This window comes from Dreissena polymorpha, chromosome 16, assembly GCF_020536995.1.
Source record: "Dreissena polymorpha isolate Duluth1 chromosome 16, UMN_Dpol_1.0, whole genome shotgun sequence".
Taxonomy (NCBI): domain Eukaryota; kingdom Metazoa; phylum Mollusca; class Bivalvia; order Myida; family Dreissenidae; genus Dreissena; species Dreissena polymorpha.
Window position 1 is genome coordinate 28467121 of NC_068370.1, and position 16547 is coordinate 28483667.

General features: G+C 35.7%; 1 protein-coding gene across 1 annotated transcript; it reads left to right on the top strand.

Moving 5' to 3' along the window:
• Positions 1-67: 67 nt before the first annotated feature.
• LOC127861553 (calcium and integrin-binding protein 1-like) lies at positions 68-13511 on the top strand. Its single transcript, XM_052400161.1, has 7 exons — positions 68-203; positions 2812-2846; positions 4069-4168; positions 4551-4698; positions 8758-8867; positions 9644-9732; positions 11584-13511. The coding sequence occupies exons 1-7, from the start codon at positions 153-155 to the stop codon at positions 11603-11605; spliced, it is 555 nt and encodes a 184-aa protein (XP_052256121.1). The 5' UTR covers positions 68-152; the 3' UTR covers positions 11606-13511.
• Positions 13512-16547: the final 3036 nt, after the last annotated feature.

A 16547-nucleotide genomic window follows, 5' to 3' on the forward strand; every position in this document is an offset into this window, starting at 1 on the left:
CTTTGTTTAAGATTTTATTTAAACTTATTTCGTACAAATATATAATATAAACAACAATTACCCTTTTCGGATTCTTTCTTCTTTTTTCGCTACAAGTATTTTGGAAACGGAAGTAAACAAAGTTGCATTTTGGCTGACTGTCAAAATTAAGAATGGGAGGCTCGCAAAGCGTTTTTACAGAACAGGAGCTTACTGATTATCAGGTAATATTTTCTCTAAGCGATATATAGACTAAATGCTTAAAGCTTCGTAATATTAATTAAAACGCATTTTACCAAAACATATGAAATGGGGGCACAGTTATTGAATATTTTTTTTAATTAATGACGTCATGAAATATTGTCACGATTTAGTAAATCACACCATATCGATTTTAGTGTTATTATGAAATACTTCATTAAGAGAGTATTGGCTTGTTTAAAGAAGTCAAACCATAGGAGGTACTTATTTGATGTTAGCTAAAGAAACTTCAGCATACAGTTTATATAGTATTGACAGACTTTAATGTCGCGCTGGTCAAAAATCATAAAAAGCGACATTTTAAGTTATGGTAGCCAGAACTAAATTGATGTATGCTGGTTTAATTATACTGCAACAGTACTTGAGAAAGTCGCGGTACTTGAGAAATATTCACTTGCGTCTAGAAACCATCATCATATATCAGATAAATTATTTAAAGTACAATCATGTTTAACTTAACTTAATTGGACAATTTCCTGTTTATAATGAAAATCTTTCAATATTAACTGCTGTAAAAACAAATCCAACCTGTAGCAAGAGATGTTTTTTGTCAGATTTGACAAGTAAGTCATACACAAAATCCAGAAGGCGCTAATGAAATACAGCGAGTCAACCCGATTCGCGAGTTAACCCGGTTTGAGTATAGTAACATTGTGATTCGTATGATGTCATCCAGTTATCTTGCGTCGTGTATAAAACCTTAAGGCTTTAAATGAAAAAACCTCTAGCCATATTCAGTGCTTGCCATAGGAGTTTTTTCAGACGTACCGGGGCCGATGGGGTGGGGAGGACATTCCCCTCCGTACTTTTTTACAATAACGTCATTTGGTGTGCTATGACTCTTAAAATCAACTACTATTAAGTCAGTGATAATAATTATAAACTGTTTTTTAATTGTTTAAAACCTTTTCCGTATTAGATTGTATAATCCGACTCGAAACAACTACCCAAGACATCTGTATGAATACCACTCTATTAGTGCATACCACTTTTCCAATTTCTTTTCATTACCCGATAATCCTGAAAATATTTAATTTTAAAAGCAAACTCTGATAAATATTGACAATAAAAGTGGTCAAGAATTTCATAAACACAATTTTTTCTTAAGTATAAAATGAATTTTGGCTTAAGTGGCTATTTAAAGATTTGATGAAATACATGCATTAATCATCTGATGTTATGTGTGCAAGTTTATATATTAATCAATACACCATGCCTCCATTGCAAATGACATGACGTACATGTTGCATACTTTTTGCCCCCTTTCTAATGAGAAAAAGAATCAAGAGGATATAAATTAGCAACTGTTTATTTGAAGCTAGAATTTGTCAACCTCTTGTTAACATTTACATTCGGAAGAGTGTTTTGGATAACAATCGGGTTAACATTAACATTCGGGAGTGGGTTTTGGATGATACATTTGGTTATGCTCATTGGAGATTTCAACATAACATTAAAGTAGTGTAATGAATTCAACAATAATTTTTAAAAACGCTTTACAAGTGGAAACAATGTACATGTATTGACAGTATAAAGCATGAAATGCACAATTTCCACGAGGATAACAGTCGGTTGCCATCATCATTCTTCTAATTAACTGGCCGAGATTTCTGTGGCAATTACGCGTACTTCACTAGTCATCTGTATGATTCAACTGCAGGTACATTTTATTCCATGCCTTTGAGTGCTGTAGCTCATAAAGTGTGCGCTCTCATTGGTCAATATTAATTGTCAAATACAATGACACTCTGACTTTAAGCGGCTTAAGTTGGGTAAAGTGACACATGCAACTGCTCCAGCCAGCTTTTCAAAATAGAGGGGAGCGTCCCCAAAAAGGGCACATTTCACGCGTAATTTTGGAAAATAGGGCATTTGGTTATAAATATACTTCAGTATATACATGTACTTTGGTTACACTATATACTTATTAATTGTAAACACTAGTGCATTGGATGACTTCACCAATTGTATGCTGTTCCTCATTTTGTGTACTGAAATTACAATAAATATATTACTATCTACGCTAAGGAAAACGACTTAGTAGCCAATTTCCTAACGGACTTGGGCTAGCATCCGACTACACGCATTAGAGATATGTAGATATCATATTTCTTGTGACATGTTATTATCAGAGGATCGTAAATTGGCTTTCAAAAGTTTCGGTTTAATCATTATCGCTTTGATCTTTAGAACGGATAGTTGCAGAAACTGCAAAAATGCATTGATCGGAAAAGTTCAGGCACCCCGTGGACTCTGATTTCGAAATTCAAGAACCCTGCCAAGGGACCGTAAAATGGCCTGTGGAAAGCACTGATATTTAATTTTTTTTTTAATGCAAAAATATGTGTCAAAACATGTCTTTCAGCATGTATATGTGTAATTCAACTGTTTAGAAAACCTCTAGGTAAAGTCAAATTTTTATAAAGGAAATACATGTATTATTCATTTATATATACATATTCCTATTATCTATTATCAAGGTTTTATATCTATTTTCAAGGTCATAACTTGTCTTAATTATACAATATTTCTTGGTATTTAGAATCAACATACATGTACTTTCCATTTAAGGAGCTGACATACTTCACAAAGAAAGAAATCTTACAGTAAGTTATCATAAATTGCTGTCATAGCTTTAGTAAATATATGAATGATCTCTAAATGCCGGCATACAGAGTATATGAAAAATAATTGATACCCATTCCATTTATGCCCCTGGTAGGGTGGCATATAGCAGTTGAACTGTTCGTCAGTTAGTCTGTCCGTCCGTCCGAAAACTTTAACACTGGCCATAACTTTTGAAATATTGAAGATAGCAACTTGATATTTGGCATGCATGTGTATCTTAAGGAGCTGCACATTTTGAGTGGTGAAAGGTCAAGGTCATCCTTTAAGGTCAAAGGAAAAAAAACTAATCCAAGGGAAGTAATAAGCTTTAAAGGGAGATAATTATGCCCCCCTTCTAGAAGAGGGGGTAGATTGCTTTGCTCATGTCTGTCGGTCTGTTGGTCTGTCGGTCCGTCCACCAGATGGTTTCCGGATGATAACTCAAGAACGCTAAGGCCTAGGATCATGAAACTTCATAGGAACATTGATCATGACTCGCAGGTGACCCCTATTGATTTTGAGGTCACTTGGTCAAAGGTCAAGGTCACAGGTGAAGGTCACAGTTACTGGAAAAAGGCATTTTAAGGATTTAGCATTGTTCAAACAAGGGAAACAACTACTGTTTATGCATGTTCTTTTTGTTACAGCATTTGCATCCCTTTTAATTTATTTAAATTTTACCAAATGTAAGGCTAACTGCATTTTTGTAATGCATTGTATCGATAAACATCGGGCAAAAATGAAATTAAGGTTGCATTATCTCTACCTAGTTATGCCCCCTTTCGAAGAAAAACGTAACACAGTAAAAAGTAAAATGGTTCACCACCAACGCCACCACCGCCACCACTGTCGCCACCACCACCACCCACCCACCCACCCACCATCATTTAGCAGGCACACATCATTTTCACAAGGGAAGTAATATTTTTTATTATATCCCTTTATAAATATTACTTCCCTTGTAAAAATTATCTGTTCCTGCCAAATGAAAAAATAAATTAAATAATATAAAGCGGCCCAGTAGAGGGCAAAGTGTTTCTGACACACACATCTCTTGTTTAAACCTGAATGACTTATCATTATATTTATAACTGATACTGATACCCAATAGTGGTCATGAAAGCCATATCCCTTTATACAAAACATTAGAACACATCTGCAAAATGATAATTTATTCAGGTGTGTTACAGTTTTCTAAGTTGTACATCATGTTTTTTTCAGTGTGTTCAAGAGGTTTCAACAGCTGAATCCAGATGCAGTGACAAAAGACAAAAATGCAAAGCTGGGAAAAGATGAAATTTTGGAATTACCCGAATTAAAGGTATGCCTACATAGCCACTTTCTATAACTGAACTTTCCTTTCCAGGGGTTGAAATATGCATGTCCATTTATAGTATACTGTTGTAGATTCCAAAAGTTAATGCATAACAAACAGAAAGGTTTTTGTTTTTGATCTTAGGACAATCACTCAATGATGTTATAGAGAAGCTGAAAAAAACAAATCTGTTTTTAGATGCCTGTAATTTAGGCTGCCTATCAGTTTCTGAGTCTACACATTTTTATCAACTTAGAAAAAAGTTGAAGTGCCAAAAAAATCTTCAATGCAATACATGAAATTTGATACAATACAAGCAGCTTTATGGACTGTGTGAGGTGTTTTAGTACTCATTTAAATGACTAATGTAACACATGCATTGCTTCAGGTGAATCCATTCAGAGACAGGATCTGTCAGGTATTTTCCTCCAGTAAAGATGGCAACATGACATTCGAAGATTTCCTTGACATGATGTCCGTCTTCAGCGACAATGCACCTAAGAATGTGAAAGTGGAGTATGCCTTCAGAATATATGGTACTTTTATTGGTGTCTATCCTCCATGTATGTCTAAGTTGTTAAATGAGGCTCCCTCTGGAAAAAAAAAATGCTTAATGCGAATGCCTAAAGTGTGTTCCCAGGTTAGCCTGTGCAATCTGCAAAAGCTAATCAGGCAAAACACGTTCCGCTTGTTTGGAATTTTTTTATTAGCTCACCTGAGCACAACGTGCTCATGGTGAGCTTTTGTGATCGCTTTTTTCAGTTGTGCGTTGTGCGGCGTCAACATTTGCCTTGTTAACTCTCTAGAGGCCACATCTACCTATTACTTATCTGACCATTGCTTTGTAAGCTGCCTTATTCAACAGCTTTGTCCTCCGTTATCTCGAAAGTCCGTGAGCTACCTTTATTGGAAAGCTGTGGATAATGATACACTACAGCATGATCTTGCACAGTTGAACAGACTCTCAGCTGATTCTTAGAGTGTTGATGACTTAGTTGTATCATTCTCAGACACAACAACACAGATCATAGACAAACATGCCCCTGTTGTTGTTAAGAATCATATCAGTAGACCGACTGTTCCTTGGTATTCCCCATATCTTAGAATTCTCAAGGAGAAAGATTGAACATGTTTTTCTGAACGATAAATCTGGAATAATGATGGCTGTTTACAAAGGTGTCAAAGATAGCTGCAAGTCTGCGCTCTCTGGCGCAAAGGACAAGTACTATCAAGATGTGGTAGGTGGTGCAGAAGGTAATGTGAAACAACTGTACAAGGTTACTTCAACCTTATTGGGCCGATCCACGGAAAATCAGTTGCCTTCTCGCACTGATGATACCACTTTGGCCAATGATTTTCTCCACTGCTTTGCAGACAAGATTGCCAATTTGCGGGACACTCTTGGCAAAATCTCTGTTCGCCATGATTCCCCAAACATTCAGTCATCTGATTCAAGACTGCCACATGCAACGTTCAGTGATTTTTGGCCAATTACAGAGAATGAAGTCTCTAAACTGATAATGACCTCTAAATCTACAACATGTGAACTAGATGTCATTCCTACTAAAAAAAATGAAAGATAACTTAAATCTCTTTATACCTATTGTTACTGACATTATAAATAAATCACTCACATCTGGCTCATTTCCAAATGAGTGGAAGGGTGCTCTCATAAAGCCTCTTTTGAAAAAGAAAGATCTTCCCTAAGAACCCCAGAGCTACCGCCCTGTATCCAATCTCCCATTTCTTTCCAAAGTACTCGAGAAGGCAGCACTGTCACAAATAACTAATCATGTCGACATCCACAATCTTCTACCCCAGTATTAAAGTGCTTACAGGAGATATCACGGAGATGAAATAGCGATGCTGAAGATGTACGGTGATATTCTTAAATCAATTGATCTGAATCTCGTGACACTTGTAGTGATGATTGACCTTAGCGCTGCATTTGACACCATAGACATTCCTTCAGCACTTCAGCTGATGCAAGATGACTTCTGTATTACCAACACTGCACTCAGGTGGATTGAATTCTACCTTACTGACAGAACCATGAAGGTCAAGATTGGCAATGCTTCGTCTGACACCATGTCACTACGCTGTGGCGTCCCACAGGGCTCTTGCGCCGGCCCGGTTATCTTCACAATGTATATCGCTGGTCTAAACAGGGTTGTCAAAACTATTCAGCTGACCTTTACGGTTATGCTGATGACCATAAAGTTGCCTTTAAAATAAAAGCTGGAAATCAACAAAGTGAATCTAACATCATTAATCAACTGAATGACTGTCTTGAAAATATCATTAACTGGATGACTAGATACAAGCTCAAAATGAACAATGCAAAAACTGAAATTATAGCTTATGGGACAAAACAACAATTAGAAAAGCTAAACATTACTACATGTAGTGTGTATAGTTGGTGAGTTGGTGGTTGTAAGGTGAAGTGTGTTGACAATGTTTGCGACCTTGGGGTGCATATGTCAAGTACCTTAAATTTTGATCTGCATATTCGTAAGAAATGCCAAGTCGCCTATTGCCAGTTAAGAAACTTGTGGTGTTTCCGGAAACATTTGACACAAAAATCCACTGAAATTCTTGTTCATGGTCTAATTCATTCCCATCTTGACTTCTGTAATGGACTCTTTGCTGACATTCCGGCATATCAGCTGAACAAATTACAAAGAATTCAAAAGAATGCTGCCAGGTTAATAACCTGCGCATCGTATGAAGAACGTAGTTCCGACTTGCTAAAACTATAACATTGGCTGCCAGTGCAGGCAAGAATAATGTTCAAGGTGCTTGTCATTGTTTTCCGGTTCGTTAAGGGCACTGCGCCAATTTACCTCAGATCGATGTTTACACATACACAAGGCAGCTACCGCTTGTGTTCATCAGTAGACATCAAGTTCCCTGTGCCAAGGCATAGAACAAAGATCGCCGACAGATCACTTGCAGTTATAGGACAAAAATGGTGGAATGTGCTTCCCGGACATTTGAAATCGGCTGACTCGGAAACAACATTTAAAAGCAAGCTCAAAACCTACGGTACCTATTTGAGCGTTTCCATAACACTTAGATGCATTCATGTAACCTGCAAGCATACTAGAGGATATCTCAATCTGTGTATATAGGACGTTTTGTGAAGCGCAATAGAATATTTATAGTTTTTGCGCTATACAAGTGTATTTGTATTTATTGTCCAATCTTCATGAAATTTGGTCAGAAGATTGGTCTTAATGATATCTTGGATGAGTTCGAAAATGGTTACGTTTGCTTGAAAAACATGGCTGCCAAGGGGCGGGGCATTTTTCCTTATATGGCTATAGTAAAATCTTGTTAACACTCTAGAGGCCATATTTATTGTCTGATCTTCATGAAACTTGGTCAGAAGATTCATCCCCATAATATCTTGAACGAGTTTGAAAATGATGCCAGTTGGTTGAAAAACATTGCCGCCAGGGAGCAGGGCATTTTTCCTTATATGGCTTTAGTAAAACCTTGTTAACACTGTAGAGGCCACATTTTATTTTCTGATCTTCATGAAACTTGGTCAGAAGATTTGTCCCAATAATATCTTGTTATCTTAGGTGAGCGACTTTGGGCCTTTCAGGCTCTCTTGTTTTAAGACTTATCATAATTTATAAATTTCTTATTGCATTGTAATTAATGTATTCCTTTTATTTGCATGGTTTTATAATGATGGCAATAATATATTCTAGCAATTGTTAATAACATATAATATAAATATAAAAATAAATATGCCACGGGGAGCATTCCATTAATGACCTCGCGCTCAAAAGTGGCCATTTTGACAAAATTAAGCACGTTGAAAGTGCCTTTTTGACAAATAGCCATCCCCCTGCCCTTTTCAAATCCTCTCTGGAGCACTGCTATACCTGAAAAACATTGCATGGAAGTAGGTAGATAATTTTCCAATATGTTAAACATCGAATCTTGTAAATGTAAAAGGCAATATTAATGTGGGTAAAAATCACCGTGCTATCTTAATTATAAACCTTGTTTTGAAAAAAAATGTATGTGCATGTTCACTGCTTATGGCTTAACCTTTTAACTGTTCCCTTCCAAACTGTTGCAAATCCACCATGCAAGCAATTAAATGACTTGACAACATTGCATAAGAAGATCCTGATAATAATGATAATTTCTCATAGGATTGTTCAACAGGCCCTTGTTATCCTGAAAAGATTTTATTTCAATGATGATGAGGGGCAGCAGGCTTGTATGAATACTTTTTGCATGAACTAAATGTATTTGAGCCTGGCTGTGAAAAAATGGGCTTTATGGATGTGCGAAAAGTGTTGTCAGTGTGATCTGCACAGGCTAATCAGGGAGGACTCTTTCCGCCTCAACTGGGTTTGGGTTGAGAAGAGAATTGCTTTAAAAAATAATAAAATAAAAGCGAAAAGTGTCAATCTTGATTAGAATGACAATACTTTACGCCCTTGCATCAAACCCCATTTTTTCACAGCATGCTGTATTAATATTTACACTACTATGCTAGTCACTGCACATATAGTTCAAACTTCCACTTAGAATGCATCATGTATCCTATCAACTTGTAAAAAACATTTCAGACTTTGATGAAGATGACATGATATCGAGCAAGGACTTGAAGGAAGTGGTGGACAAGCTAACAGGGGAACAACAATTACCAGAGGAAGACATGCAGCAGCTTATTGATAATGTATGTGGTGTCCTGTACTAAAGTACCATTAACATATTCGTAAAGCTCATTGATAATGTACATGGATTCCTGTACTAAAGTACCATAAACATATTCGTAAAGCTCATTGATAATGTATGTGGATTCCTGTACTAAAGTAGCATTTACATATTCGTAAAACTCATTGATAATGTACGTGGTGTCCTGTACTAAAGTAGCATTTACATATTCGTAAAACTCATTGATAATGTACATGGTGTCCTGTTCTAAAGTTGCATTTACATATTTGTAAAACTCATTGGTAATGTACATGGTGTATTTAGGCTTTATTTTCTTGCTTTAATAGTTTTAAAATAAATTAGAGGTCTTTAATACTTCCTGATGTCCACAATATACAAAGAAGTGGCATAATGTATTACTAATATGTTTAGCAAAGTGAAAGCCTGATAACAAATCAAACTGGAAACTACTTTGACCAATTTTCCCTTTAACTTGAACCACATTATAACATCTTAAAACATGTAATTAAAAATTACCTTACTTTATAATATGGCATAACCAATTTCAATAAATTGTCATCTTGTAATAGAAGTACTCAATATGGTGTCCGCCCAGAAACTGGGTGATAACTGGTGAATCAACTCAGTGGGAGAGCTCTTTAGATCTCTCCAGAAGACACCAAGTACTGGTTCTACCCATTTAACGGATTCAAGAGCTTTTAATAAGTCTTATGCTTTCCATGCAATTGTGCATAAATTATATAGGTTTAAACTAAGTATTTGCTTGATCGATTTCAGATTTTTGAGGAGGCTGATTTGGATGACGATGACTCTCTGTCTTTTGCTGAATTTGAACACGTCATTTCAAAAGCCCCGGACTTTGTCAAGTAAGCAGAACAAGAGTAACACGCAGTCTGTTCAGGTTTTATGCTGTTTGCTGCTCATCAGTATCTTAGGGTTGGAGGTGAAGCCTTTAAAACTTTAATCTTGTAAGAAAGGTCTTTTTATTACATTTAACTTTCAAAGGGACTAAACATGCTTAAAAATACAGATCTAAGTGGTTAGAGGTTAATAGAAGTAAGACCTCAGAATTCGCCATTTAGTCATAAGCAGCTTACCATAAACACTTTTCCAGTCATTTTTTAGCTTTATATTTTACAGCCTGTGCCTTTGGATTGGAAAAAAAGCGTGATAATCCATGAAATTGGAAAAAATGAAACGTTATTAATAAATAAAAGTATTCCAATAATTATTGTTTATAAGCGTATGTTTAACTGCAAAATTATATCACTGTATAATAAATCATAAAACCAATTATTGTGTTTTTTGGAATAGTTTGGCATCTTTTTGGGAAATTTTGTTTAGAAATTTGGGTATTTTTTCCTTTTTGGCATTGGGAAACTGCCTGTATGAGGCTGTAATTTTTTTGGGGGAAAAATCACTGTATTCAATAGCAGCTTAACAACAAGCATTTATTTTAAAAAAACAAGCTTTGCAGTTTTAAAGGACCTTGATTATGTTTTAAAAATGAAAGTTTCTTAGTTAGTTTTGAAAATATCCAGATGAGTCAAATTAAATAAAATTAGGTTATTCCTTCTAGCTATGGAGACATAATAGAAATATATCATAACCTTGTTAATTGTTCATGCCGAGTTAAAATGATTAGCAATCGTAGTATCACTTAAAAAGCAGTGCAAACAATGTTGCGAACATGTGTTGCAGAATAAATTGCATCTGAAGTTCTCGACTAGTTCTCAAAAATATTTTCTTAATTTTATTTTGTAAGCATTAAAGCTATTGTTTTGACCATTTTCTGCTTTCTGTCTCTCAACCTTTTAAGCAGTTCTGTACTGTTTGTGACACTTGATCTTTTCAAAGTTTTGGTGTGTTACATCAAATTGAGCCTTGATCAGGGAAAACTGTGCTTTATGAATGTGCAAAAAGTGTTGTCCCAGATTAGCCTACCAGTATGAACAGACCACACAAGCTAATCAGGGCTGACACAATCCACCAAGACTGGATTTTCATTTAAAAAAGACTTGCTTTAAACAAACAATAATGAAAAGTGGAAAGTATCAACCCTGATCAGCCTGTGACCAGTCTGTGCAGACTGCACAGGCTAATCTGGGCAATGCAATTATAAGCATATCCATGAAGTCCAGTTTTCCATGAATGAGGCTCATTTACCAGGTTTTCCGAAGGAAAAAACTGGTTATTAGATTGGCGAATGCGGGCGGGCTGGCTGGCGGGTGGGCGGAACAAGCTTGTCCGGGCCATAACTTTGTCGTTCATTGTGAGATTTTAAAATCATTTGGCACATTTGTTAACCATCATTAGACGGTGTGTCGCGCGAAAAAATTACGTCAATATCTCCAAGGTCAAGGTCACACTTTGAGTTCAAAGGCAAAAAATAGCCATAAATGAGCTTGTCTGGGCTATAACTATGTCATTCATTATGAGATTTTAAAATCATTTGGCACATTTGTTCACCATCATGGGACGGTGTGTCGCACGAAAGAATCAAGTCAATATCTCCAAGGTCCAAATATCTGTGTCAAGGTCGCCACAACTAAAAATAGATTTATTTTAAAACAAACTTACAAAGGGGGTTAATTTTGTTTGTTCATTTCAAAAGTTCAGTTTGAGTTGTCTCCCTTTATCAGATTTTTTTTCACAATGAAAACCTGGTTTTGTGACAATTTTGTCCCTTGTTTTGTATATTTTCTTGTGTATTTCAGCTCATTCAGGATCCGACTTTAAAACTTTCTAGATATCTCTGCTGACAATCCATGGAAATCCATCGGCTGACGAGTTTCCAATCTGTCCATCTGTGATATAACATTCTACAAGATTGTGAGACTGACCCCTTGAAACCTAAGAAAATATGGGCTGAGCTCTGAGAAAACTTGATGCGTTTTTATGGAATTTTAAATTGACAGGCTCTTTCAAATAAAAATCCAGTTCATGAGGAAAGTGTGGTTCTTCATTAGCCTGTGTCTACTGCTAAATTTTTTTGGGGGCAACTGTATGCACATGCATTAAGCCTGATTGCCCAGAGCACAGTTTACATTGTATATTCATAAAAAAATAATCATCTATTACGTTCAGCTAAGTTGTACTTATATTGGGCACTGTTTTTGCTTGCATAACTAGTGAAAACAGTGGTTTATGCAATATGCATGTTTTATTGTGTATAGATTTGTTTTTGTTTTATCCTTTACCTTTAAGTAAACTTTAAAAAAACTTTTTTATTTTTGTTTCCATTAACAAATGAATGTTTTCCATATAACTTAAACTCTGGGAGTTCTGTTTTATTTCAAAGCTGTCTGAGAACATTTTATTTTTGTTTTATTTGAGTTTTAAAAGTTGCTGGAAAACTTTCATGCTCATTTCCATTTACATATTAGATGTTTTCTATTGTTTAATTTGTGTTCATCATTCTGTCATTAACCATTGTCCGGATTCAACAATGGAGCCACGTTCTAGGAAAACGGGTCTTAATGTATATGAGTAGTTGTCCAAGATCAGTCTGTGCAGAATCAGGGAAGACATTTTCCGCCTTCACTGTATTTGTGTCAGTCTGTGCAGAATCAGGGAAGACATTTTCCGCCTACACTGTATTTGTGTCAGTCTGTGCAGAATCAGGGAAGACATTTTCCGCCTACACTGTATTTGTGTAAAGAAGATACTTCCTTTAGTAAAAAGCTCCATAAACACGGAAAGTGTCATCCCTGATAAGCGTGTGCAGACTGCACAGGCTTAATTTGAGATGACGATTTAAGCTCATGCAATTGCATTAATCCCAGTTTTCGTTAAAACATAGCTCAGTTACAAGTTTAGTATGTTGTATTTCTCCATCATTAAAAAGGCTGTCAAATTGTGGCCTAGACCAATGAACAATTTGTTTGTTCTTGCAATTAACATAGTGAGCGAAAATAGGTTTGAAAATAAATATAATTGTGCCTTCAGTTGTCAATTACCGGTATGGAATGCATGTTTTTATATTTGTTCTTAGCAATTACTGATTCATAATAAACTAACGATATAATTTATTTTATTTTTTTCAAAATCATGTTTACACTACATTATCAAGTTCTTAATGTATTGATAAATATTTGTATTCAAGTAAAAAACAAATGTTATTGTTGACATTCCATTCTTATTTTTCAATGTATTTGTATCATAGCTCCTACTCTTAAACCATTATGCATGAAGTACCATTAAGATGAATACAATCATTTTCATTTTGGTATTGGATTAAAGAACATCCCACAAACACAAGTGCTGAGGATTAAAGGAGTATATTTCTGCGTGAAATTTATTATAGTGAAGTTCCAAAAAGGAAGGTCAATTTATGATAGTAAAGTTCCAAAAAGGAAGGTCAATGTTTGGCAATCTATGACTGTGTTTTTTATGCATTCACTGTTTTATTTGAAGATTTGTGTTCGCGTATACTATAGTGTTTATACTTAACAGTATTGCATTCTATTGCACATGACTTCTGAATTAATTATACTTTATACTGCTTAATATTCTGATTATGCAAACAGATAACATATGCACTGTCAATTATATTTCATGTTGTTTTCATGTTTACATTACTAGTGTTTGTCAGAACTTTCATTTAAATTCTTTTACTTTTTATATTGATAAAGATTCTATAAAATCCATGTGTTCGTGTTGTAGAAAGAGAAGACTGTGTTTTTCTACGTCAATATTATTGAACATATTCACATAAGGTAAAACTACCATGGGGAAAACAAATGGAAGAAAATATCTATCCAAATATAACCTTTATTCACAATTTTTCTTCAAGTTGTCACATACTCAATGCGCTGAAAAGGATGTTGTAAACTAGTAAATGTCAAATTGATTATTTTATTTTTTTATAAAAAAAAGAAACAGCTAAAATATTTTGAGACCGACCAACACGGCCTTTATATTTCAATGTATATGTACAAATGTACAAACACGTTAAGTAAATCGAAAACTTAATAGCTGCAAGTTACCATTCACTATAACAGAAAAAGTGTTATGTTTTTGCTTTTTAGCCGGATTTTTTTCGAAAAAATCTCGGCTTATAGATTGATGTTGGCGGGGGGGGCGGGCGGGCGGGCGGGCGGGGTGGCGGCGTGCTCGAAAATGTTAAAGTTCTTATTTCATGGTATAACTTTGGTATGCTTGGACCTAGAGTCTTCAAACTTGACATGAAGGTTGGCCAGGATTAACAGATGACCACTGGTCATTTCAAGGTCATTCATTTGAAGGTCAAGGTCACTGTGACCTTCAATATAAAAAATGTTAAAGTTCTTATAACTTTGGTATGCTTGGACCTAGAGTCTTGAAACTTGACATGAAGGTTGGCCATAACTAGTTAGTAACCACTGGTCATTTCAAGGTCATTCATTTGAAGGTCAAGGTCACTGTGACCTTGAATGTAAAAATGTTAAAGTTCTTATTTCATGGTATAACTTTGGTATGCTTGGACCTAGAGTCTTCAAACTTGACATGAAGGTTGGCCAGGATTAACAGATGACCACTGGTCATTTCAAGGTCATTCATTTGAAGGTGAAGGTCACTGTGACCTTCAATATAAAAATGTTAAAGTTGTTATAACTTTGGTATGCTTGGACCTAGAGTCTTGAAACTTGACATGAAGGTTGGCCAGAACTAGTAAGTAACCACTGGACATTTCAAGGTCATTCATTTGAAGGTCAAGGTCACTGTGACCTTGAATGTAAAAATGTTAAAGTTGTTATAACTTTGGTATGCTTGGACCTAGAGTCTTGAAACTTGACATGAAGGTTGGCCAGAACTAGTAAGTAACCACTGGACATTTCAAGGTCATTCATTTGAAGGTCAAGGTCACTGTGACCTTGAATGTAAAAATGTTAAAGTTCTTATTTCATGTTATAACTTTGGTATGCTTGTACCTAGAGTCTTCAAACTTGAAATAAAGATTGGCCAGTACTAGAAGATGACCACTGGTCATTTCAATGTCATTCATTTGAAGGTCAAGGTCACTGACCTTCAATGTTAAAATGTTAAAATTGTTATAACTTTGGTATGCTTGGACCTAGAATCTCAAACTTGACGTAAAGGTTTGCAAGCACACTTAGATGACCACTGGTCATTTCAAGGTCATTCATTTCAATGTCATTCATTTGAAGGTCAAGGTCACTGTGAACTTAAATGTTAAAATGTTAAAATTGTTGTAACTTTGGTATGCTTGGACCTAGAATCTCAAACTTTGCTCATGCCTTGAAAAGTACTTACATTTCATTTTGACCTTTGAACAATATTTCAGTAATTTAAGTATTGCATTGACAAAAACACGAAAGGTACTTTCCTGTCATTTAAATCAAAAATCCGGCTTCAATGCGGTCATCTCCGACCGCGGAACTCTTGTTACGAAGATGGTATGCGTTATTGATATGAAAAGAAAGACAGCGTTATTAGTCGAAACGAGGCCGTCATTTAGTTATACATGTACTATAACTTAACACTTGGCGTCGGCTGTACACTGTGCACACTTAGACGCGGCCGTCTGCGAGCGGCAAATGAGCTCATGGCCTGTGTGAATCAAGTGCAATAAAGCACTACGGGGATCAGTTGAAAAAACAACAAGTCATCGACAAACATTACAAATTAAAGCATATCAATGTCGTGAGTACAAAGGTTTGTGGAACTCAGATGTTCACCAATATCGTTTATAAACAGAATAAACAAACATGGTGAAAATCGTATTTACAAAATTATCACGTTCATCAATTAAACACCAATTATCCAAAAGCATTCTTGATGGTGATCATTATCATCACTGAAATCCACATTATACTGTATATTTCAATGATAACTCACGGGAATGAGGTCATTGTGAAGGTGGAAGCTGCTTCTCTTGCCTTCCAACGCGCCCCTTGACGGCGCAGAATTGGCTGGAAGCATAGCTGGATCAAATTCCTGGCGATTACCAACCATGTGATTATAGCCGAGCCCATCGTACAGTAATTGTCCCTTGTTATTTTTTTTTAATTTAGGTCATCACAAAAAATATAAGCCTAAACGTAAACAATATTTTCAAAATAAAACATACAACTTTTCATAATAGAATACTTCAACAACAACAAAAATTGGCTTGATCTGAAAGGATTGTCTTGTGATGGCAGAGATTGTATGTAGGAGCATGGAACGACGACAACTCTGCGTGAAGATAGCCGTCTTTCGACCAAAAGCGACGGGAGCTACAACACGGCCATTAAGCACGGGAGCCACCTTGATTTTGCGATGCATAAGTAAATGAGCCAATGCTATTTCCGAGGAGGCGCTAAGGACCGGATGTTTTGAAATTTCACGGATGATTCTTCAGGGTGAAAAGTTTTTATATGTTGTTTTTTTCAACAAATTTCGCAATATTTTAAAAATCGGGCAATGTAGTACATTTCGGCGAAGATTTATTCATCCACAAATGTGCATACACATACAACCACAGCCCATTTGGAAACTCTAGAACCTTTATAAGTTGCAACATGGTGGGCTTTTTGAAAGCAAATCAATGTATTTTGCCTGTGTGAGGAGCAAATTTCCACCCGATTAATTCGAGAACGACATCAAGCCATTGCTTTCAACATATACTAGTTGCCACATGCACAGACACATTGACATCTTGCAGATTTATGTTTCTTTTTGATATTTCTTTTTATTT

Excerpts from the sequence above, each read along its gene's own strand:
- LOC127861553 (XM_052400161.1), top strand. The coding sequence starts at position 153 with ATGGGAGGCTCGCAAAGCGTTTTTACAGAACAGGAGCTTACTGATTAT. Across the intron at positions 4,699-8,757 it reads GTATGCCTTCAGAATATATG|ACTTTGATGAAGATGACATG; the intron begins GTACTTTTATTG and ends AAAACATTTCAG. Across the intron at positions 9,733-11,583 it reads AAAGCCCCGGACTTTGTCAA|CTCATTCAGGATCCGACTTT; the intron begins GTAAGCAGAACA and ends TGTGTATTTCAG.